The sequence below is a fragment of the Uloborus diversus genome, chromosome 5 (genome assembly GCF_026930045.1).
Source record: "Uloborus diversus isolate 005 chromosome 5, Udiv.v.3.1, whole genome shotgun sequence".
Classification (NCBI taxonomy): Eukaryota; Metazoa; Arthropoda; class Arachnida; order Araneae; family Uloboridae; genus Uloborus; species Uloborus diversus.
The window spans coordinates 74532444-74559276 of NC_072735.1; the positions used below are offsets into that span (position 1 = coordinate 74532444).

At 32.3% G+C, this 26833-nt stretch overlaps 2 protein-coding genes across 2 annotated transcripts in view; one reads left to right on the plus strand and one right to left on the minus strand.

Moving 5' to 3' along the window:
- LOC129223441 (major facilitator superfamily domain-containing protein 10-like) overlaps positions 1–19893 on the minus strand; it is a 38970-nt gene extending 19077 nt beyond the window's left edge. Inside the window, 10 exon segments of the mRNA XM_054858055.1 lie at positions 623–678; positions 4159–4270; positions 6862–6958; positions 7843–8019; positions 9450–9566; positions 9568–9609; positions 13661–13764; positions 17681–17771; positions 18702–18910; positions 19587–19893. Coding sequence (XP_054714030.1) covers positions 623–678; positions 4159–4270; positions 6862–6958; positions 7843–8019; positions 9450–9566; positions 9568–9609; positions 13661–13764; positions 17681–17771; positions 18702–18890 — 985 coding nt within the window. The 5' untranslated portion in view covers positions 18891–18910; positions 19587–19893.
- Positions 19894–20302: 409 nt separating this feature from the next.
- Positions 20303–22480, plus strand: LOC129222973 (chromatin assembly factor 1 subunit B-like). The gene has a single exon (XM_054857536.1). The coding sequence runs from the start codon at positions 20303–20305 to the stop codon at positions 22478–22480; it is 2178 nt and encodes a 725-aa protein (XP_054713511.1).
- The last annotated feature ends 4353 nt before the right edge of the window (positions 22481–26833 follow it).

Genomic DNA, 26833 nt, shown 5'->3' on the forward strand with positions numbered 1-26833 from the left:
CGCCACTTGCACTGAGCTTTCCGGACGGTGCTTATGCGACTGTTATTGGAAGGCAAGAGAGCGTATATGCAGCTAATATTTAACTGTATTCTTTGTTCTGTGCATTATGTTCATATTTTTTTATTGTGTTCTTTGTGTCTTCTTCTTACTGCCAGCCATTAGGGGGGAAAATATATTTCGATAACTCGAAACAAGAGCAAATGATTTATGCATCAGAAAGCATGCTTTAAGAAGCTGCACATTTAATTTTTTTTCACTATTACACTATTTACGTGGTTCCCGGGTAAGGAACATAGAAACTGGTGACACATAAATGTTCTAGAACTTCAGTTTTATTAGTCAACAGGTGATACTTATTTATCTAGTAAAATGTTGATTTCATTTCAGACCAAGTCCTACAATTGAGAGCATATCAAAATGTAAAGTTGAGAATAAACTAGGTGTTATCAACATCAACATAACTTGATGATTGAGAAAAATTTTCACAAGCACTGGAGGGTCGTATTTATCATTGGGTGGCTACAGAAATTAAATTTAAATTTGATAGATTAAGCAAAATTTTAAAATTGCAGAAATTCTTAAAATAACAGTATATTCACTGCAATCGGAAAACGAAACTTACCTTGAATAAAGATCATGATTATCCCACTGAATAAGTACATTTTGCCTTGTTGCATACTACAAATAAAGAAAAATAATTAAATAAGAATTTTGTACAGAGCGAAACGAATGCCTTTCTGCTTACTAGCATTAATTTTGTATCATTAGCTATATGTCTCTCTCAATTAGCTTTGCTCCAAATAACTTCAAATTTACATCTTTTACCGTTTTTTTTTTCTGGAAACAAAATATGTATATGTATATATATATATGTATATATATGCAGGGTGATTATAATTAAAGTTCCACTTTCAAAACGCTGTAAAAAAAAACCACTGGTCAGAATGACCTCAAATTTGAACGGAAAATTATCGAAGAATGGGGAAAACGTATAGCAGAAGAAAAATAAATAGTTGGAGTGTTTAGCAATAGATGGCGCAGCAAGTGTCAGAATATATAAATCAAAACACCTGTCATGCGCACGACTCATTGAAGTTGTTATAAAAACACCAAATACACATTTTTCCCCCCTCATTTCTCATCTGAGAAGTTCACTATGACTGTCTCAATGAAAGACCTGGCCGTCCCGATCACCTGATCTTAACCCGTGTGACTTCTGGATACGGGGCTATCTGAAAGCTGTTGTGTTCTGTGCTCCGATTGCAAACTTTGCTGAGCTGAAGACATGCATCACGCAACACATTCTAAACCTGACCCGGAAACACTTCAATCAGTCGTGAAACATGCTGCTTCTCGATTTCAACTTGTTACAGAAAACGGGGTACATCATACTGAACATCTTTTGCGCCAGTCTCACGAAAATCGAAGATTGATTTAAATTTTACTGATGTTTTTTATGCGGTTCTCGGCCTCAGGACAATTAAAAACCGATTTCTCCCATCCGATGTGATATGACCTTGCCCTGTTGGATGGGCTTACTTAACTAACAGTATCACACTTGTACCCTCGTGCACGCTAAGTAGTACAGTGTTTTAACATATAGTTTACACCTTAGGTAATATTTTATGATTTATTTGTCATTTGTAGTCGACCACTATTAAATTATGATGCTTACAGCACCATCTGTTGCTAAAAATTTTAACTATTCTTTTTCTTCTGCCATTAAGTTCCCCCCTTCTTCGATAATATTCCGTAGAGGTTTGACCTCATTCTGACCAGTGGTTTTATTTTTACAGCGGTTTGAAAGTGGAACTTTAATTATAATTACCCTGTATATATATATTAAACCAAAAATAAAAATTATTGGTTACTAGATTTTATTGCCTCAGGCAAATTAGTCATTAGCCAGTTGTTATATTACAGTTAATTCCAATTATCAAAGAGTTTTAAATAAGAAAATTTTTATTTTCAAGCATGTTTTTTTTTAATTTGTAATGGCACAAATGGAAGAGAAAGAAATTTATGAAATGCAACAAAAATTTTCGACAACATAAAAGTTTCTAATACAATGCTTTGGAAAAGCATGTAACTTTAAGTAAATAACGTATTGAAATTGGAGTTGTTAATTCCGTTAGAGTTTAATTGTTTCATTTTAACTGCTACTACACAAAACAAAAATATATAGATAAATTAGAGGACTTGACAGACGTTGTCCTGTTCAAATTTTGTAAATTGAAAAGTTAAAAAAATTCAATAAATTATGAAGTTTTTGAAAAGTTTAGTTGGAAAAAAATATGTAATAAAAAGAAAATGTTTTTAAGATACTTTGTGTCACAATGTGTATATTTATTTCAACTTCATTTATCAAATGACCACTGAGCAGTTGTCGTACTAACTATTTTTTCTTGCATACTTGAAAGATCTTCATATATTGCATGGTTTGTTCCTTCAGTCACACTCAAAGGATAAAAATCTTTCTCAGATATTTAGTGTAAAAAATAAACTACTTAATACTTCTAGAACAAATGTAAAATCCCGCTGCAATGTCCCCATATGAAAAATATTTTAACTATCAAAAAGCTATCATTTAAAAAAATGATAAGAGTAAAAAAAGTTCCTTGTAAAAGCAAAAATCCCCCCCCCCCTTACAGTGTAAAATAAACATAATATTTTTCAACTAAAATGACTAAATACTCTTTTAAAATGAAAAACAATTCTTTGCAATTTAAAATATTTTGCAAAATAAACAAAAAAAGACATTAAATTATATTTGGTAAGGAAAATCTGTGGCAATGATCCCACCACATGGTTCAAATACGACGACAGGAAGACATGTTTTGCATGAACTCAGGGAAAGAAACCCCGATTTCATTCAGTACTTTATTTTAAAATAATATATCACGGGAAGTAAGATCCTTGCTTTCAAGGAATAAAGGCTCCATTCTCTCCACATTTTATCTATTCTCAATTGACATATCACGGAGGGAAATTTTCATTACAAAATGCAGATCTGGCTTTCTTTGGCAACGAGACTTATTTATTTCTATTCTCGCTCAACAATAGGTTAAAATAAATATTAATCATCAAGGAGTTTTACCATCCGATGTTTAAAAAAATTAATCAATTAACAAAAACGATTCCAATTCAATGCATTGCAACTCTAAACCATTATCGGATCAGTTTAATTACACACAAAAATTTTTGGTCAAAATCAGTCCAGCTGTTAAAAAGCCTTATGATTACAAACACATGCACAGAAGAAATATATATACTAAGATAATTAAAATATAGAATGAAACTAATATTAATACCTTCATAATGACTTGTGTCAAAAATACAAATGATTGTATTTCTTTCTTTTAGATTTAAAATAAAAAAAATGTTTTACGTTTCTAGAGTTTCAAAATTGTATCAAAACCTGTAATTAATCAATCACTTTCATCTAAGTAAAATATTTTTTTTATTTAAATGGTCACTTTTTCTTTCTGTTTTTGAACCAAAATACTACAGTTAAAACCACAATTAGAATATACTATTACAGTGATTTTTGGTTGAAAAATTTCATTCTTGTATGCATACAGGTATACTTGCATGTGAATCAAGGATTCTTAAAAACAAGGTTCAAATTTGGGGATCCACTTTTATGTGGTGCAACATTCCTGAATAATATTAATAATAATAATAATAAAAAGGTTCTGGTTTTTAAAACAAACAAACAAGAAAAAAGCTTTTCTGGTTACTATTTGAATTGAAAATGCATTTTATTTATTTGTCATATCTTTTGTTTAACCAAAATTTATAAAGTTAAAAATGCTATCCAAAAAAAGAAAAAGAAACAGCAACTTAATCATTGTAAAATACCATAGTTCAACACAAAAGATTTTAAAAATAAAATAACGCAAGTACTTTTCACTAATTTGCAACCTGTTCACAAAGAGCAATAGTTGAATGCAATAGTATAACAATGTATCACTATGCTCATTCCATATTTAATTGTCATATTACTAACATCAGTTATAAACATTAGCCACAATATATTAATTATATGGTGGCCTAACAGCGGTGATGCTAAACATTTTGCAAGATCACTTTGTACAAGCAAAATGTCACTAATGTTTAGTATATACAAACAAGAGCAATTGATTTTCAGACACTTACCTTGTAAATTCAAAACGAATGTGCGTTAAAAAGCTCAGAGAATATTCCAGTCCAGAATAAATAAAAAGGAACAAGAAATAAATAACACCAATTTGCTGTAAAACCTTCTTTTCTGGGGGAAAAAAACAAACACATCAAAAGAATATATACATGACATTAAATTAAATACAGAGTAAGTAAACTTTTTTTTTTCAAAGCTCATACCATTTTAAGTATTTCCTTCAAAAATGATCCTGATTATCTGCGGAATTGGGTGGCACAAGTGGTGCTGATAATAAAAATTGCGGATAAACCCCAAAAAGGCTAAAATGAGGGACAAATAAGGTAAAAATTATCCTTCCTCAAAAACTTAGCTGTATTGATGAATAATACTTCTTTAAACAGTGAACATTTCTACAGTGCAGTAAAAATGTTTATATTTTTGCAGAACTTAACATCAATAAAGAACAAGTGTATGTACGATGTAGGAAGCACAAAGAAAAAAAAAATTAAATAAAACATTGTTGATTTACTTGCGGACAATCCGCTTGATGTATAATCCACTTGCAGATAATCAGTAGTTTACTGTATTATCAGCATGTGAATTGTTTGTTAAATAAATTGGCAAAACCCGAAACTATGCTCTGGTAATGCTAGTTCCGCAACAATGAAAAATCCAATGCAAATTGGCTAACCTTAAGCTGATGCGCCGGCCTGTATGTATAGCAGCTTTATTAAATACCATATCAAAATGCATTACATTAAAAGGCTTCAGAATTTTTAAACCAATGGCATGCAAGAAAAAACTGAATGCATTCTCCATTCTTTTGCATTTAATTTTTCTAAAAATGAAAAAAAAAAAAAAGCAATTTCTATCATACAAGACAGAGTTTGCTGAAGCATTGATCCTGAGCTACTAGCAACTTATCATGAAGTTTTCGGTAGCTTGTAGCTATGTTCAAGTAGTTAATATAGCATAAACATTACATTATCTGCTGTTTTTTATAACATCCATATTCATTTGTCACCATTGATTGACAGTTGATATGCTAATACTAACTATGTCATCGCTACTCATGGTGAACGAAGAAAACTGAGCATCAGACCAGGTATTGATATATTTAATTTTCTTGACTACATGTTTAGCTATGTGGCATATCTGCGCAACTTTAATTAGCAGAGATATTGAATAAAAACGAATAAAACTCTAACTCTTTCTACTGGCGGCTCTTCTTGCGAACAATTTTCCCTTTTTTCGGAACACTTTCCCTTATAATATTCCCTGTCATTCTGGCAAGCAGCCAAGTGCAAGTAAGCGAAGGTTTTTCTTTTTCTCTCCTTTTTCTGCTTAAAGTGGAAGTTATTAAATAGTTCAGAATCGAATGATTCTAGAGCTGTGCCGCGAAAAAAATGAATACACTGTTTATTGATGTACAAATGCAGGCGATGTGTTTTTTGATGCAATAAGTTTTTCTATGCTTTGAAAGAATTTAATTTACTTAACAAAAACGTCATTTTAATTTCTTTTGGAAAAGCGAAGCAAAGGGAAGTACAGCGTCAAAGGAGCTGTACTTCGGAAGAAGAGTTGTACACTAACCCACTGTAGGCATATTGTTTGAGGCGCCGAGGCTGGTGACGCAGGTGGCTAGTTTACATTAAACTAGCTGCATCGCCTGGGTTTGCACGGTCTACCTCAAAAATAAAAGTTATGTCAAGTGACGTGTATTCAACACTTAGGCTTGGGAAGAAATAAAAACAGTAAAATTTTGCGGCTGATTGCGGAAAAATAACCAAAACGTAAACATTTTAAATCCCCCGATTACAGGAGAAGCCTTTAAAATAAAAGTAAGAATTTTACTTGTTCATATTCAAGAAACAAAAATGGCAACAGATCTTTCGTCTCAATGATTTTCTTCATGTTATAAATTTTAATAAAAGCATTGCTGCGGAAAGTTGTGATGAACTGAATAATAATTTGAAGAAAGTGTCATAATTAAGTTTTGAATTGATAACTCTGTTAATTATAATCGGAGGATAAAGTTAAATAGCCAACATAAGGATGGGAAGATTACAAATCCATCGATACCTGGTTCGATGGTCAGTTCACTGTCTTTCGGAGAAGAAACTCGGATATAGATGACTACATAGATACATAGGTACATACATAGATACATAAGTTCCTTTTTTAATTATATAAGATAGCAAGCAAGTCAAAAAGAAATTAAAAAAGTTTTTTTGACTTTCATATAAAATATAAAATGAATCAAATACAAGCATGAAAAGACAATAACTGTTAACATAGCAGCACACTTGCATTACCTGGAATATGAAATCAGATTAAAATTTAAAATGATTTTTATTTTTATTGGAGGGAGGGGGGGGGAAGCTTACCATATTACTTTAAATCGGCAGGGTTGCTCAGTAGCCTCTCAAGTTTGGTGACCACTGATGTAAGCAAAAATACATAATCTCTTTCTATACTTTTGAAATCTAAATATCCGATACACATGAAATAAACCAATGCAAATTATTTTATCTTCTCAGCACATATTTCGAGCAATGTATCCTCTCTCGAGGGCTACAAATAACACTGAAATTTATGTGCTAAAACAAAAGGGCCACATGATGAATTGAACTGACATTCCTTCAGATAAAATACAGTACTGTAAAAAGAGGTGTTTTAAGATTAAGATAAAATAATGAAGAAAATATAGAACAGCATACCTTTAGGTTGGATATTAAGAACAGGGCTGAATGAGAATAAGGATGGTGGACTAATAAACTGATAAGCATCAGAAAGTCCTTGACCAATGCTTGCAGCCTAGCAATAAAAAAAGAAAAGAAAATGTTTACAGTTTTCCTAATATTGTAGAAGACATTTTCTATTGACAAAAAGTTTTCAGTTTAACATGCTAAAGCACACAATTAATTTTGTAAATGCCATACTTTGTATTACATTTATAAAGTCATCTATTAATTCCTTTAAATTTCCTAGAAAAGACAAAGGAGAATATAATTTATTTATTTATGTATTTTTTTATAACTTTCAAATAAATGTTCTTCCCCAGCTTTCTTATTAAATATGCTACTAATTGTTACATTATTTATCTTTCTTAATAAGAACTGAGACCAAACTAAGGCAGTGAGAAGCAGAGAGATGTAAGTGGACATTTTCAAGTTTTGAGTAAAACATATTTAAAGTTCCGGTCCTAGGTAGGCTTCTATTAAAAAGTTTTTCTAAACCATGCTGTATAACAGCATCTACCAGGGCTACTAGTACTATCTCTGGTCCCAAGACAGAGGAGAGGTTCGCCTACCATTTGTACTGGTTATCTCCAAATTTTTAGTTTTGGCACTTACATCCCTTTACTTCTCACTGCCTGAATTGTATTCTAAATTCTAAACTGTTGCACATTTTCAACTTGATTACACCGAGAGAAATACATAATAGTGGCTGTCTGCAAAAACTTGTAACAAGGGAGAGGGGGGATAAGTGTGACATCAATCATTTTTAATGACAATTCTCTTATGAAAAACAGCATGACAGATTGACAAAGGGAGATGGAGCAAGGTAAAAGTGACACAGGGGGAAGGGGGGGGGGGGGTCAAATTCGTTGAAAAAATAAATTGTCACTTTTATGGACAGCTCACAAACAGTGAAATAGTACATACTAATGCACATAAGTAACAATGCATCAAACTTACCCTTTTATCAGGTGAAAGAGATTCTTGAAAGAAAAACAAAACTAAAAACACATCCAGCAAAGACATTGAAAGAGCGAAGCAGGCAGGAAGAAAGTATAAGCTCTTCCTTGAGCTAAAGATTGCTCCTATGACAGGCCCCACAATGAAACCAATAGAAAATGCAATACCAATAAATGCCTAAAGAAAATGTATACACAATAATGTCAAGTATTTCAAAGCTATTGAAAATGATAATACAGACAATTCGCGATAACTCAAATCTAAAGGGACCAACAAAAAACTTTTGACTTATTGGAAGTTCGACTTACCGCTAGTTTCGATTTTAGATATTTTAATATTAAAAACCAAAAAATATTTTAACTAATATGTACATATAACAGACAAATTTAGAGAACTTAAAAGCCTTTTCGCACAATATGTAGTCTCTCTCTGAAGAGTTCTGAAGATGAAGTTGTGTCTGGTCTTTAACTTTGCCAGCCATCCAGCACTGGAGTGGAAATTTTCTATGTTCAGTAATATAGCAAAATTTGTTGCTTTCTCACACAGCAAAGATCTGCTTATAGGAATGGAATGGTCTTGATTTCGATATTGCTGGAACCATTTGAATTGAGCTGATTCTACTTCAGAAAAGGAGCACATTCTCATTCGTTTCAAATTTGGATTCATGGATTCGTGCGGTCGTTGAAGAATCTTTCTTTTTGATTGTTGGATTCCTTTCAATGTCATAAATAAGATTTACTTTACCTTCTAAATCTAAGGTTTTTAGCTTTCGCTTAAACATCTTTAATAATGAAGCCAAATCTCTCTCTCATTTTCTCTTAGGAATTTATCAGCAAATGATGGAACTAAAGAATGTAGGAGAATGCATCCTAACTTAGGTCAGAGTTTGAATAAAAGAACAATCAGTTGAGTTGACAACTTGACAGCTTAAAAGCAGATTCCTAGTCCGGCAACATGTCTAAATGTAAACAGTACAGTACAACAAAAGAAAACAAGCTATACTCATTTCGGCACATGTAACTCTTTTATTGCACATTGGCTCAACAGGTGTTTTCCTTGCTTTAGAAATCTAATGTGCAGGAATTGCAAGTGAAGGTGGATGAATTGTTCTCTCATAGTCACTTGATTCTTTTTTTCTTTCTTTCTTTTTTTCATTATTCCGAAATAAATTGCGAGGCATCTTTTAAAAAAAACCTTTGAGTTAAAGGAAGTTAACTTCGAGATATTGAGAATAATTAGCATGGAATAAAAGACAAAGGGATCGGGACTTGATAAAAACTTCAAGTTATAGCAATATTCGAGTTATCTGATTTAGAGCTAATGCAAATTGACTGTATTTATTTAAAGTTAATATTAAATTTGCATTTTCAAATCACAAAAGCTAAAATTTGAATTTTTTTTCAAGAATTTTTTAAAGATATTATGGCTGAAATTCAGTTTAAAAATGAAAGTGAAGCATTAAAGGCATGTACAAATGTAAGCAAATTTATATTCATAAGCCAAATACATTTTAGAATTATACTACAGCTCCTTTTCTACTTTTTAGATAAACAATAACATAAAACCATGCACATTTCATTTTCAATAAAACTATATTTATAATTTACCATGCCTTTCCCTCTAGATTTTTCAGGACAGAGGTCTGTTACAATGGCAGTGCAGAGAGAAATGTTAGCTCTACTCAAACCTCCCACAATACGGGCCAACACAAACAAGTAAAAATAATCTGCAAAGCCACCAAATAGCATGAGAGCACACAATTCCAAACTGAAATAAAAAACACATAATTACATGTACAGTCAAACTCGGACATAACATCACTATCCGATCCCATTCTATAGTGGTGTTATAACTATATGAATAAAACAAAGAATATGTGTATATATGTATGTATATATATATATGTGTATGGCAATTTATCTTCTTTCTTTTTTACCGCCAGCAGAAGATAATGAGGAAAGTTGCGTTTAATTTGTTTGGGAATTTTTGATTTGACTTTCTCTTTCTTTAAGAATGATTGTTTGGATGGGAAATTTTAGTTCCCCCCCCCCCTCTCTAATTGAAGTGTTGAACATGCATCACTTGACATAACTTTTATTTTTGAGGTGAACTGTGCAAAGCTGGGCAATGCAGCTAGTTGAATTATAAAGTATAAGACCTGAGGTGGGAAACATTTTCACCTCTGGAGGCCATATTCAAATTTGGCAGTAAGAAAGAATGCTTCAATGTGGATTAGGGTGGTTAAAAAATACATGTAAAAAAATAAGTTTCTCCTAGATAACAGGACACCCCCTCAATATTTTTAGACTTAAGAATAGTAATATGCTGGAATAATCTTAGCTTCCTATTTCAACTGAAAGAGGGTGCTCAACCCCCTCCCCCAAACTTCATAAGTACAGAGAGGGGGAGGGGAGGGGTTAAAAAAATACATTGAACTAAAAAAACAGTGCTACATATTATAATATACATTAGCAATAAACTAAATGTTCACAAAAAAAAAAAAAAAAAACAGCTGGGGAAATTAAATGTTTCTAAACTTGTGGCATTTTCTATGCTACAGTTTATGTTAAATTAATGGGTCATTGAGCATCCTCTTAACATTTGAGTAAGAAGCTAAAACTTTTGCAGCATAATACTATAAGTAAGTCTAAAAAAAAATAGGGGGGTGTCCTAGACTTTAGCTGAAAAAAACTTTTTTGAACCACTCTGATATGGATATATCTATCAGGGATGGAAACAGCTCAAAGTCAAAAAAGGGAAAAAAAATGCGCAGCTTAAAATTTGGATCTTTTCAAAAATATTATGCGAAAACTATACACATATATATTGATTTTACTCTGTCTTTTAAATATTAATAGAAAAAAAAAAGTTTCATTATTTCTTACTTGTAGAAATGCTAGAAGAATATATATTTAAAAAAGCTTGCATTTATTTAAGATTTTAACAGATATTTCAATTTTTTTAAAATTCATTTTCTATTTCCCACAGTCCACAAATTAGATGAATTAAAGCTTTATAATATGACGTCAAATGCTATATAAAACTTCCATATAATTAAACATTCAATACAAGCTGAATCATTAGACACCATAATTACAAAATGACATTAGATTATCAGTGTTGCCAACCTTGGAGAAACAATTTCAGGAGCATTTGTGGTGATTTTGAGAAGCATTTTGAAGTTTTGTAGAGCAGCTGGATAGAATGTATAAAAATCAATTAAAAAAAAAAAAATAAATAAAAACCAATCTAAAATTGTTTCTGAGCTTTGATGGTCATCTTAAGCATTAGCATAAAAATAATTACTTTAAAATTAATAAAACAGCTTTAAACACTATGTCATGTTTGGAGAGTATATGCATCTTTAATTTCCTATATTTACATGCATGTCATAATAAAATAGCACAATGTAATTAAAATAAATTAGATTTCAGTAAAATCTTCAAGAGCTATATCTCTGGTAAGCAATGAAACTAATCTGACAAATGATGTTGGCTTGAATGGGCATGGCAGTCTTCAGGAAATATATATATATATAATAAGGGTTGAAAATAATAGTCTACAAAAAGGTTTTAATGTCTAAGCAGTAGAATGGCATAGCAGATAAAAATGAGAGTATGGTTAAAGAAGCGGATGTAATCAGATTTCAAAAGCTACATCTAACGATTGCACCGTCACTCTCCAGCATTTCCCCACCAACAGCAAGTTACTTCCTTCTTTCTACCCAAGAAAGAACGATTGCCTCAGCAAAAAATACTGATGGGCAGGTCGGGTGAAATGGGCGTGGTAAAACAATAAGCATACAAGTCTTCAGCAAAATATAAAATACAAGAAGGGTTGAAAATAATAGTCTACAAAAAGTTGTAAAGGTCTGAGTGGTACGATGGCATACTAGACAGAAATGAGCGAGTGTTTACGGAAGTGGATGCAATCGGATTTCGAAAATGCGTAAACGCTGACGACTGCTAGGTCATATTCCAGCCTTTCCCTCTCCCCACTCAGGAAACTAAGTTCCTTTCTTCTACCTACCTTAGAAAGAACACGTGAAATAGCAAATATTATGGCGGGGGGGGGGGGGGGAAGGGAGATTGATCGCTTGAAAAACTTCGGCCAGGAAATGGAAAAAAAAAAGGAAAATCTCAAATCCGCCGAAGATTTTCATCCCTGGCATCGATGGTGTAAACGATACTGTGCCGTTATTTCTTAACAACGATATTTTCCTACATTGATTTTGTGGCATTGTGACGATATCGTATGTACGCGGCATTATGACAATTCCCGCTTTTTGTATCGTAAACGACATTGTATCATCATCGTTAGTTAGTCAACAGTTCTGATATCTCCTTATATCGTTTCACCGATGACGCGACAGATAAAATTAGTTTTTAAAACCTAAAAACTTCAGAAAAAAAAGAAAAAATTCAAAAAGCGGAAAATCGCTGATCCGTGGAAGATTTTCATCCCTGATTCAATATACATTTGGCTCTCTGTTTAACGACGCTCTATTTAAGGACGGCTTTTCACGGTCCCAGATGGTCCACTACAGCGTTAAAAGCATTCTATTCAAGGATGCTTTCTACTTAAGGAAGATTTTTTGTGGTCCTTTGAAAGTCGTTAAATAATTTGAACATATTGAAAAAATCAGTGTATTTAAATGACACTTCAAAAGAAAATTATAAGGGGGGGGGGGAGGCAAAGGGTATTTACTCAATGTAAAATATACCAAAAAAGAGCAAAAATCATGCCTCCTTATATATAAATACATTGATAACTCAAAGTCAGCCATGACATCCCCTAAATGAATGGCCTGTCTATACATTGAAGAACTTTGTTAAATGCAGGTATCAGAGGTTCATTCTGCAGCATCAACCTTTACGTACCATGTAAGGTAAACCCACCAGTAGTGACCAGTGCTTCAGCAGTAGTCACTTCAAGGTTTATATTTGGAAAAATAGGACTCCAGGTCTCTCAATGGATTCAAAAGTGCATCATACGTACAGGAGGTAATACCTTCTCCACGTTGAAATCCATTGAGAAACCTGGAATTTTATTTTTTCAAATACAGTGAAATCCCTCAAATGCAGACACTAAGGGAACAATTTTTTTGTTTGCAATAAAGCAGAATAGGGTTTAATAATGTTATTAGCCTTAGAATCGGGGAATTAAAAATTGTCGGCATAAGAGGGGTGTCCGTTAAGAGGGGTTTTACTGTACAAACTTTGCAGTGGCCACTACTGAAGCAGTCTGAAGCACTGACCACTACTGGTGTGTTTACCTTACCTAAATATATTGAGTAATCTTCAAATTATTCCTCCAATCATTAGGTAGATGCACATTTACGTATGAAATTTTTTTCCCCCTGCTTCTGTCTTTAGACGAAATTTCGTCATATTGATGGAGACTTGCAACCATGTGCATTGATTTATAAAATTTAATGACAAGCAACTATTAATTTTGTTTATAGCATCCCAAATGACAAAGTTATACTATCTTTCAAACAAAAACAAGCAATGCAAATACAAAAGTGATTTAGCAACAAGCTCTATGCCTACAAGTCTTCGCCCTATTCAATTTATCAATCTTAAATGAAGATCAAGAGAACTCCAAACTTGATTCACTCCATTGCAAGTAACAACAGCCTCTGGTAAGCTATTTCCTTGCTCCTATTGAAAGAGTAATTTTTCATAATTGCAAGATTAGTCTGGTTTAGAAAAGCTTAAAACAGTGACTGAACAATATTATAAAGAACATACAGTGAATTATTTAAAGCTCAAAATTATAACTAAAAATGTTACAAGTAATGCTAAAGTTAAAGCACCATGGACAGAAGAAGAATTCCTTTTCGTCCATAGACATCAGACAAAGCTCCAAAAACTGGTGATACAAGAAACTGCAAACCAGAAAAAACAGATCCCAAGAAACCTGCAAATAAATAAATTGATTGATTAATTAGTTTAAAAAATTAAATTCATAGAACTCAAGACAATTTTCTCCCCTTTATAATTGGGTTGCCTTAGAGGCCTTAGCCTTTTGCAGATTTATGCAATCCCTCAATATGGCATCCAGTCTTTCAGGTGCCACCATTAAGGCAGATGTTAATGGCAGAGAATTTTGATGTTCAGTTTAACATCAGATGAGGGCACCTGGGATCAAACATTAGGGACTTCTTTTTGCTGAGAGTATTCAAAAGCAAACAAATACTCAAGGGATCTTTCATTTGCTGCATAAATAAAAGACTTTTGCACTGCCAATTTTCTGTATCTCGAAAAGGGGGATTTTCGTATCCCCGGCCACTTAGATTGTGAGAACATGGGAGCAAAAGTGTATGAGGTCAACGTCTTGCCACCCTGCTCCAAAGCTAGCATTCAAGACAGTAAATTTTAAAATAGTCTAACATAAATTTTGGTATTAGACAAATATTTTAAATGACAAATAACAATAAAAATAAAGTACATTAAAAGTTTATTCCTAGCCTGTGAAAACAGAAAACGTTTTCAAGATTGAAAAAATAAAGTGCTTCGGGATAGAAATAAGAATTTTAATGAAAACTTTAAACACATTCATGTCATTCATTTCTGCTCTACTGTAGAATTAAATTAATAATGTCAATAGCATATTTATACAATTTCATTTTTCATAGGAGAATACATTACAAAAGCAATGAAAATTAAAATGTACTTGCAAAATCTGATCAATAAGTAATTCTGTACATCAAACTAGAATGAACCAAATTTAAAAATGGGGATTTTGGGTTGTCATTGTATTGTATATAGATTCTAATTCTGCACTGAACCATAACAATGTAATTCTACAAAAATATTACTTCTATAATTATTTACCAGTTTTATAAGAGCATGAGTACCAACTTTTGTATGAACCAGACAATCGATTTTTCGCTCTCCTGCAAAGTAGTTTTAATGTGACGTTAGTCTAGCTTTGACATACGTAATTTGCAAAGCATAACATTATTTTGATGGGCGGGGAAAAATTCCGAAAGCTTATTTTACCCTCCCTACCAGACGGCACAACTTTAAGAGATTCTGAATTTAGGCCAATTTGCCCAAGGTACAACCCCAGGTTTGACTGCATAGGAATTCAGCTGCAAAGGGTCTTAAAGTTGCAAGATTGGCTCATGAAAGGCAATGGCATTTCCTTTGGAATTAACATTTTTTAAAAAGACTAATAAATATTGTATTTGATAAAATATTTATTTTATTGGTTTACATTCTGTAATTTATTTTAGCTCTAAAATATTAAAACTTATTTTTAAGTTTTTAAATTCATAATTTTTCTACTCTCCCATCAGGTTTATTTGTCGAAATTTGTGAAGTCCATCACTTTTCTTGCCCTCTTATGTTTGGAAAACAAATTTTCAGCACTCACTATGCTATATTTTAAGCCACTATTTTTTTTTTTTTTTTTGATTTGCTGGGATAAATGTTTTAAATGGGTCATTTTTAGAAAAATCAGAAATTTGTGTTTCTGGTTTTTACTATAAAGAATAAAAGTATAGAATATAATTCAAGTGAATAAAACTTTAATACAACTAATGGAATATATTGAAGTTGCTAAATGAGAAAAAAATGCTTTATTTATTGTTTAAATTTTGGCCACAGAATGTGATTTATCACATCCATCGCCTGTAACAATTTATCATTTTTTGTTTCCATATTTTATATTTCATGCACCTAACAAGAAATTAGCTCGTGAAATACACCGCCAGCTCAGTCATTTCCAGCCGAGGACTGCAATTTCGTGCTTATTAGCACTCATCAGCCCGGCATAGGAAAGTGACTGAGGAAAACCTCTTAAGGAAGCTAAGAGTGCGAAACAAACTGGTAGCTAATATAGAATTCTATATTAGTATTTCTGCTTCAGCCCTGGCTAATGGGTGGTAATTTACTGAATATAAGAAATTAGCTATTTAAGCTACATTTTCGATCAAGTACACATTTAGCATACTTCTCAAAAATTTAAAGTTAAACTTAATTTTCATATTTATTTAATTGCAAATTTAATGCTTATAACCAGAGCTATAGTTACATCTGTGGACAGAAAAGAAAGTGCCAATAAATTCTTTCAGGTTGCAGCACCAAACTGTATTGGTTGAAGGATCAACTCTCAAGAAACCATTTTGTCTAGTAGGACAGTCACAGAAGCTTTCTTTGAGATTTCTGTGAGTTTATTAAAATTTTTTGCCGTTGATTTATAAAAAGGAAAGATCAACTAGTCACATCTTTGGCTCATGCAGATTTAAAATAACCAGGTAAGATAGTACAATAATTCAAAGAATTGATAATATTAAATATAAAATACAGTGAAGCGCCGTTTATATGTTTCTCTTTTATATGTTTTTATCAATTATACGTTTTTAAAATTGGTCCCTGCACAAAGTCTAATATACATTAACCTATACCTATTATACGTTTTTTCGTTTGTACGCTTTTTCATACAGTCCCTTAGTCCCTTCAAAAATGTATAAACGGTGCTTCACTGTATTTGTTTTTCAACTTTCAAGTCAAAACTTCAAAGGCACATGTTCTTAAATGTAGAAAATGGTTGCTTTTATCACATCCATGGACATCACATCTGTGGACACAGTTTGTCCATAGATGCGGCACAGACAAAGTAATTTAAAAAAATTAAAATATTTGCTTGCTTGATCTGAACCACAACAATAGCATTATTACTTTAGGACAGATCTAACTTAATCTTAAATATTTAACATATTAGAAAAATTTTTATTTTTTTTAAAAATCAGCAGCAAAATTCCTGCTTTTTCTGAGAATGACCTAAATGACAATTAATTTTGCATTAAAAAAGTACTGCAAGAGTTCTTTTTTTCTGTCATTGCACTGACATTGCAAATATTTTGACATTTAAACTAAGAACAATAACCAGTTTAAATGCATGAGTAAATTATATATAAAAAAAACAATATTTAACATAATTTATTCTGAAGTAAATGCAAGCAATTGGCACATATTGCTATATAATAGCAAAAAAGAAAAAAAAATAAGTAAAGATAAAAAGGTTAATTTTAAAGGAAACTCCAGTGGATTTTCGGAGTCAAACTAGCAACCTTGGACCCTCCTTGCAACCAAACTAAGACCAATTCAGTCAAATTGCTTTTACCTGGGTTCATACATAGGGAAAATTGATTTAAATCTAGAATTTTGTCTAGATCCGTGACCTTCAATGTCGTGCCATTTGGTAGTCGGTAAAACCTCCCCCTTGCATTCATTTGAAACATTGCTACTGAAATGTACTTATACTAAGCACTTATAATAAATATTTTATTATAAGTTGTAAATTTGAGCCCATAGCCAAGGTTAAGGTAACTACAAGCATACACTGACAACCCAGTGAAAACATTCAGACCTCAGTTTCGCCCTTGTTTTTGGGCTCATCAGTTGATAATGTTCATAGCTGAGCTGGAGGCAAAAGTCCGCTGCTCATTTGAGTGTTCTAGACTAACAATTCTCAACTGGTGGTCCAGTGCCAATCGCTGCACAATTTGACCTGAGATTTTTGCTCTTTCACATTAAAAAAATTTCCCTACACAAAAAAGAAAGAAACGATCAAAAGCTCTTGCTGGTCCTTGGGTCCAGAAAGGTTGAGAAATTCTGTTCTAGACTACAAGTTTGTATATGAGTCTAAGCTCCATGTGTACCTCAGTGTCAGGAGTACACCCATAGTTTGCATTTTTCCTTGCAGTGCTGATTTTTGTAGATGATAGATTTTTAAATAATAAGACTGAAAAAGCATAACTTATGCTAATATTGTTAACAATTGAATTTATGAGTCAAAATGATGTATATTGAACTATAATACTCACCTCCAAAAAGAACTGTATTAAATACGTTAGGAGAGCCAAATAAATCTTGAAAATAATAGATCTTCTTTTCCATCCAATGGTACAAATGATCCTTAAAACAGAAGAAAAATAAACTCCATTTTAAAGAAATCACTTAATGATACCCTAAAATCCATATAATGAGATTAGATATTTGTTTGATAACCACTTAAATATTATAAAAACAACTTAATGCACTAAACCCCCTTCCCATCAAACAATCATATTTTCATGGTATATGTTAGTCAAATGTTGATAATATGTATTTTGTATACAAGGTACCCTGTTCTTTTGAACAATCAGCTGTTGTACTAGACTACTTTAATCTAATCTTCAACATATCATTCCTAATAGCATTTAAGAATCTTGACATCCAGTTTCCTACCAGGTGCAGGAATCTGGGCTTTTACAATGACAATTGCTCTAGGAAAATAGTTTAACCAAGAGCATCTAAGTTGAATAGCTACTCCAGGGCATCATCATAGGACACGGTCGCTCATCTAACCTGACGTAATGAGCCAACTTGGGCTAGGTTAGAAGCAACAAACTTGAATATAAGAAATCAGCATCTAACCACCGCTGAAAAGGTAAAGGGCAATATCCACAGAAATGACTTTTTGAGATCTTTGAGCATTTCAAATTCCATATTAACAGTAGTGAAAATTTGGAATTTGACCCTATTTCTCTTGCTTTATATTCAGGGGAAGCCAAATAAGCTAGCTTGTATATTAAAGCTAAAGTACAATAAATGATAAAAACGCAAAAAAATTAAAAATTTGCTGATATTGCCTTTTTATCTTCCCACAGCAGTACATTACTCTGCAGGCAAAACTACTAATTTGAATAATGTAATGATGCAAAAAGACTTTATTAGTTAAACATATGAAAAAGTAAACAATTCTACAAACAAAAAGCAGCAAATTTTAAGCACATACATAAAAATTCCATAGAACAGATGTTAACTACACAAAAAATTATTTATATCTGAGGTACAGCTACTTACATTTTCATTGGAAGCATAATAATCAAATATTGAAGGTAGAAGAGGTAGGATAACAGTAAAGCCAAGAAGATCGACTATTAACACAAGAAATATCACATACACTGATGAAGAAAGCTTATCAGTTTTGTTCGAAATTTTATTGGAAATTTTCACTTCGTCATTCGCATTACTGTCTGTCAAGGTACCCATTGTTCATTCGGCAAAGAATTCTAAAAAAATATTAAAAAATAAAATGAACATTTCCAGATTAATATTTAAAGATAAAAAGAATGTCTTTCAGAAAACCAATTATACAGCAATAAGCAATAGTAAAGTTACACAAAATTTATCATTTGAGTAGATAACTTTCATTAAGTATCATTAGAGTACTTAGATATCTTTTAGGAACGTGGGAACCATAATTAATTGTGCATGATTCATACTGTTCATGTGAATACAAAATTATCTAATTGTCATGCTGCTTTTGCCTTAAAAATCAATTACTTTCTGCAGTATTATATGACTTTATATGAAGTTAAAACATTGCACGGTTTCTCAAATTAGAATGGAAAAGGGGGGGGGGGCTCTAAAAGATAACAAAATTATGCACGAGCAAAGAGTTGAAAAAAGTTTCGCTTTGGGAACAGATGGTCATGTTGCCTCTGAACAGAAATATTGAAAGTGTTTCTTTTTTCGAAAAAGCAAAACCATCAATCACTATCAAAACTTCCAAATTAGCATTGATGATCAAGATGAAAAAGTTATATTGATGAGTAATTTCACAGAATAAAATTACTATTTCAAAATTTCTACAAGGTACAATCAATTTTCAAAATTTAATAAACCTAATACCAAATCATCTATAAAAGTTTTACATAATTAACAAAAAATTCAAAAGCAAATTACTTTTTAACAAAAGATTCAGTACAAATAACTAAACAAAGAATTCTAACACTAGTAAATGCCGCTTATATCACAGTTTAAAATTTTGTTCATGGGAAATGACAGCAGGGACAGGACAAATGAAACCTTTTTTTCAGTTCTTTTATACAAATCATTTCTTTATAATAACCAAAATAACAATGGATCCGAGTCATTTTATCAAAGCCATCCGACCCCAAGGACGAATATCATTGTGATGATGAAGACAGAAAAATATATAATCATTAACCGGAATGTAACAAACTCAAATTTGTACACAAATAAGAACACATGACCCTGACCCACATGACACGAAGCAGAATTCGCACCTGCCTTAACAATCACTGAAAAGTGGAGAAACTAGAGAGCGCTACAAGCGGTACTGTCCATCATATGATAGACGTGCTTAAGAAAATATTTCAAGAATTTAGTCATTCAAAGCTCAATTAAATGTACAAAAAACTACTTTTACAATTCTAATTCTTGAAGAACTTTTTCCTTGCTGCATTTCTTTGATCATCAGACTAAAAATGCTGGAAACATTGAAAATCAAAGAATTTATTGAAATATACATGGCAATACTATTTTACGCGGGAGCGGGAAGCAGAATTTTCTTTACGTCAGTTTTAGTTGTATTTTAAAGTACCTCCACTTTGGACATTTAAGAACTGTGAGTGTGTAAGAATAGATAGCCATTTACAATGAAATGTCAAATTCCGCAAATTTCTTGGCACAGTAGAGATCCAGTCTTAAGCATAGATTTTCAGCCAATTGATGGAAATTCATTTCGTCTAGCAAGTGGAGGTACCGATTGTCACGTATTGATATGGTTTGTCACCTATAACGAAAATAAAACAATCAAAGTAGAGTGTGCATCAGATCTATATCGTCATAATAAATCAGTAAATGTCGTTCGATTTTCTCCTAATGGCGAGTTACTAGCTTCCGGTGATGATGAAGGTGCTATGTTTGTGTGGCAGTTAAAAGAGCGTGAACAATCAGAAACTTCAAAAGATGAAGAAATTGTCAACAAAGAAGACTGGTACCCTCTGAAGCTGCTCCGAGGGCATTTAGAAGACATATATGATCTGTCCTGGTCTTCGGATGGTAATTACATGGTGTCGGCTTCCATGGACAACTCTGCTATCATTTGGGATATGCAAAAATATCAGAAGCTTCACATGCTGCCCGACTGCAAAGGCTATGTCCAAGGTGTTGCTTGGGATCCTAAAAACCAGTTTATTGCATCAATTGGATCAGATAGATCATTAAGGATTTATAATATCAACTACAAGAAAACTGTTTACAAAGTACAGAAAGCTCCTTGGCATGTTTCAACTGAAAAAGGCAACTTTAAAGCCAGGCTATTCTACGATGACACACTTAAATCTTATTTTAGAAGGTTATGCTTTACTCCTGATGGCGAACTTTTAATTGTCCCATCAGGAATTGTTGATAAAGGTGATAAATGTACTAATACAACTTATGTATTCTCTAGGCATATCTTCAACAAACCTGCCTTCCATCTACCATCTGGGGATAAATATACGGTTGCAGTTCGCTGTAACCCTTTCTTGTATAAATTGCGTCATGAAAAATCTGAAAACAAAGAAAATAAACCAATGATTGATTTGCCATACAGGATGGTGTTTGCTGTAGCTGCATGCGACTCAATTTTACTGTATGACACTGAACAACTGCCTCCATTTGCTTTTGTATCTAACATTCATTATACACATTTGACTGATATGACTTGGTCACCAGATGGTTTGACACTTGTTGCTTCATCAACCGATGGATATTGTTCTTTCTTAATATTCACTCCAGAAGAATTGGGAGAAAAATATGTGCCACCAGTAGTTCCTGTTGTTGTAGAAAGTGCCAAGGAAGATAAGCCTCTTTTAATAGAAGATCCCAAAAGTAAAAAAGATGCACCCCCATGCAAAGAAAAGATGGAAACTGATAATGTCAGTTTAAAAGATAATGCGAAAGATTCTACAGTTAAAGATAATTTAGAAGCTGCATGTAATACTCCTAAGCATAAGGAGCAATCTTCTGTAGAAGTCATCTCTGTAAATATTCTGAACCCTAAAGATAAAGCGTCACCAAAAGTTACAACAGTGACTCCAAAATCTGGAAAGAAAACACCAAAAATGTGTACAATTAAAAGCTTTTTCATGTCACCAAAAGATAGACCAATCATCAAGAAAAGTGGTGATGTTGCTGAAAAAAATAAACTTGAAGCTTCAAATGTAACTGTTTGTGATGAAGATAATTCAAATAAAATAAGTGAACATTCATCAAAACAGCAAGGAGTTCTTTCAGAAAAAAAATATTTAGATAAAACTGTACCAAAAATAGAGGTTTCAAAAGGAGATGGAACTAAAATGGAAACTGAGGAGGACAATTCTAATTCAGTAGAAATTATTTGTTTAGAATCAAACTCGGAAAAACAATCGACTAAAAGCACACCTAAATGCAAGCTTCAGTTAAACTTCTCTGACCATTCAAAAGACTTCAAAACTGAAGAGATTGTTTCAGCAAAAAAAGAATTCCAAACTGAATGCAGTGAGGATGCCGTTTCTTCCTTTAATGATCTGGAAAAGGAAGATAGTGCAAACATTGAAATGCAAGAAAATGATTGGAAATTAGAGCTGTCTCAAGATGAAGAAATTCCCATGGATGTCGATCCACAGGTGCATGCGACTAGCAATCCTAAGTCTGAAAATGTGACTTCCAGTCTTAAACCTGAAAATGTGACTTGCAGTCCTAAACCTGAAAAGATCGACAGCCAAAAGCAGCCTTCTCCAACAAAAATTACACCAAAACGTAGAATACCTTTAATTACACTGACAAAAAAAATTACTACAACTCAATGAAATGAGTGAAAGAATAATTGTTGCTTGCAATTGCAACTTTTAAACAACTGTTTGTAAATAGCCATTTAAATTTTAAAATTTACAAGATGCTTCTTAAAAAATATTAGTACTTTTCTGTTATGTCACGTGGCTTGTCGACTTGTTTACTTCAAGCCTTGGCGAATATTGAAATCTTACATTTACTACGTCGCTGCATCTTGCTCCTTTTTCTCTATGGAACTTTTAATGTTTATTAACGACTATTATCAGTTGTTTTAATGTTGATATAGATTTCAAAATTTAGCAAATTTTTAATAATGGTTTTTCATGATTTTTATTGCTTTTTTTTATTGAAAGGATTATTTTATTCTTGAAAGCTTCTATTAATTAATTTTTATTTTAATGGATTTCTCAGTCTTGTTTCAAGACTTGTCTTATGTAGAAATCCATTGAAAAGACTATACGATGTACAATATTGCCCAATGAGTAACTTTGTCTAAGCATAGGGACAATAAATTAAATTAAAAATTGCCATGATTAAAAATATACTGCAGAAAAATACCTAAAACGAAAATGTACCAAACTATTATATTTTGGCACATGGCTTTCATACAATTTTACTTCATGTATTTTAACAATTAGGTCCAATGATTTTTGATCAGATACCTCAAATTGGCATAGCTATAAAATGATAGAAAAGCAAGTGCAAGAAATATTGTGCCTGCAAAAGCAGCTTTGTGTACTCAAGGCAATTTCAATTTGAATCCTGCTATGAATTATGATTAAAGCAAAAAGTCTAATAATTATTTTTATGCTATGCTTTTGTTGTAGTTCTATGATTGTTTCCACTGTTTTATGCTTCTATTTGGTGTCACAGTTGAGGGGAACAGTTACCTGAAATATTAGGGGTAAATTGGTTTCAAACTAACTTTTAATAAAAAAATATAAGGTCTGCTGCTTAAATTAAACCTGGTACAAGTAACATTGAATAGCAAAAAAAAAAAAAAAAAAAAGAAACCTTTCAAAATGCTTCCAACATAATTATTGCTGATCATTGTGCAAAATGATCCCCTGAACCTGGCATTTCAAACTTTTTCTGCAAGCAATGCAAATTTTATCAGAAAACAACAAAAACATGCCAGTTTATGCAAAAAAAATTATTGTTCCAAACCAGGAAGGGGGGTTGGGAGCACTTGACCTCCCTAAATGATGGGTCTGCATGATTCAAATACAAATACAAAAGTGACGACCAGCAACAGGCTCTGGGCCCAGCTAGACTGGTCCTAGTCAATTTACAATCCCCAGTGAAGATCAGTGGCCCTCTTAAAACTGTCTACTCCTTTGCTTATTAATAACTACTGTTTTCACCACATCATGTAACACTTTTTGGATATGGTACACCCAAATTTTTCAGTTTTTGACAGTTTCATAGCCTTTATTTTTATTTGAAGGGAAAAGGAGCCATTAACACTCTTTTGAGTTGATAGAGAAGTGCTAAGTTCAAAAGTATAAACATTTAGAGCAAGTTTTGAGACTCATGGGGGTATTTCTCTAAAATAGTTTAGCACAGTCAGTTGTTTCATAAATCTTCAGTAAAAGAATCTTTCTGTTTCATTCAACTTACATTCCCCAATATAATTATGATTGAAAATGAACTTAAGTATACTTATAAGGTAGATTTCAGGGGGTGCACTGGTTTCATTTTGATATAGTGAAAAACAATAGCAGCAGTGTATCCCTAGAAATATTCATTAAATATACTGAAGTTCATTTTAATCTTAGTTATATCTGAATTCAAGTTGAATCATACAGGAAGGTTCTTAAATGAAAATCTGGGATGCGACAGTGCTTATGCAAAATACAATGCTGCCAATATTGTTTAAAAACAATTTCGGACACGGGGCTCATAGGAGTGAGTCCTATACTCTGGTTTTATGCTTAAAATAAGTGAAAGTTGGGGAATTCCCCCATGATTCTCCCGACATGGTCCAAATGTTCATGCTTTTGAACTTCGCACCACCCTAGCCCCTCAGAAGAGTTAATGGCTAATTATAATACTCCATTCTCCTCAGAATAAAAACTATGACACTGTTGAAAGCTGAAAAAAAAAAAAAAATATGGGACACCATATCTAAAAGTGGGGCTTGATGTGGGAAAACTGCTCATCTTAGGATTCTGGGGATCATTTTACATAAGAATCAAACAATATATGAGAACCATTTGACGGTGGTTTTTGCTATGCAATGTAATCTAAACTGATATTTTTTAGCCTTACATAAATTCATCAACCATAACATCTACTCTTTATAAAGGTGCATTCCCCAATATATTTTTGCCTCTCTAACTACAGTACTCATTATAAACTTGTTTCTAAAAAGCTTATTTCACCATCTAGATTTTGTCTTCATCACTTACTGTCTGGAACTATGTATATATGTATAGGGAATCATTTACAGGGGTCTCCCCCCACCCACTTCAGTAAAAAAAAGTTTTATCTAGGTGGACATAGTTTATACTGTTTTCTGAGAAAATTTGCATTAAGTTATGCATCCCCCCCCCCCAATAATCCAAAACAACGGGCCTAACTACAGTGTAAGTAATTAGATAAAATCTCAAGCAAACAAGACTAATCTTCAAGTTCATTTAAAAAAAAATTCTTTCTACAATTAACTTAAATTACATTACAAAGAGTAAATAAATAAGTGATCTAAAGTTTGCAACTTCCTCAGTATATTAGGCAGTGCAGATTTAAAAAAGTTTATTAATTCTTTATAAGAGAGGCTGCTTATATTCCTTTGCTGGTTTTGTGGGATATTCTAAGCAGTATCTTGCTTTTAACTTAGTGTAGAAAGTTTGCTTTTCTGGCAAGTGAATAATATTCTATTCTGAAATTTCTCAGATCCCCAGCTAGGAAGAATTCCAGGCAGATCACTCACTCCCTTGGAGTCCGAATATTCCAAAATTCCTTGAGAACAATAAGCAATTAAAAAAAAAAAAAAACATAGCGCATCAAGTTTTACTGTGTTGGGAGCTATATTCGCCGACCTCACCTGGTAACTACCGGTTGATTGATCACATGACAGCTAATGACTTCAGCCAACTAACACACAGGGGAAAAAAAAAACTTATTATTGGTTCAAAATATCACATGCTTCAATCAACCAACTTAAATTGTGATTGACCGTTAGATCATAGAACGCTGAGGATAGTCACCAGTTGATTTCGGGGAACGCACCCTCAGAAATTATTTTAAGTTTTTCCGAAGGGTGATTTAAAGGGTATATACTTGTTGTAAATAATATCTAAACGACAAGAAAAATCACCCCCACTGTAGCCCAAATACATAAATTTCTATAACGGCAAATGACCATTCCAGACAATTCTGCTAAAAATGACAACCTGCTAAGTAGGGTGTAATAGTCAGTCTCCCTAATTTGTTGAGGATTGAGGTTTTCTAGATAGTTTTCAAGAGTGGAAATTTTCAATCTTTTGATGGATTTCAGTCTAAAAAAATTTGAGATTGAAAAAGATAAAGGTAAAAACTAATAAACAATCAGTATTTGTGTGTAATATCGAAAAAAATCAGACAAATAATAAGCATTTTTTATTTGTATTATAAGATTATATTGAAAGAAAAACTTTTCATTATCTAATCATGAAAAATGAATTATTCTTGAAGTGCGATAATTTGCAACAATTTTATTTCTCAAGCACTTGTCATAATTCTTCATTGTGTTTATTTATTTTTATTTCTAGTTCAAAACATTTTGTTGAATAATAAGTTATTACTTTTTATGTATGAAGTTCTGTATTCAATACTTTTGTTTCCTTAAATGCTAAATTTGGGATACACCCCTTTATTAAAAATCTTTCCGTCGTGATTGTTTTTGAAACTCTCACCCTGGCTAGTTTTTTAGTTGAGATTTTAATATCATAGTACACCTTTGCAAAAAAATTCTTTTCCCACACAATTGTTTGACTAAATTCAAGATTTTATGTCTCATATTTGTTTCAAAAATTTATTATTTTTATTGTATTATATTTTGTAATACAGAATATGGCTTTTAAATAAAGTTTTAAAAATATGCTCCTGTTGCTTAATTGAAAAAAAAAGAAAATGTTTCTAATGAAAGTGCTGTTGAGTTTTTATATCAAGTCATCATAAGTTTTCCTTCACTTTGGTCTGGATTTAATCTTTTTTTTTTTTTTGGTAATTGGTATTAGCTGGTATCTGTCCTAATTTTTCCGACATTGAAAAAATACATACAGTGGCCGCCGCTTGAATCACATTTGTTCTAAGCAATTTTGATTCCATTGAGCGGCTGATTCAATAAAGCTGAATTTTATTGTTTCTGACAATTTGATTCATTAAAA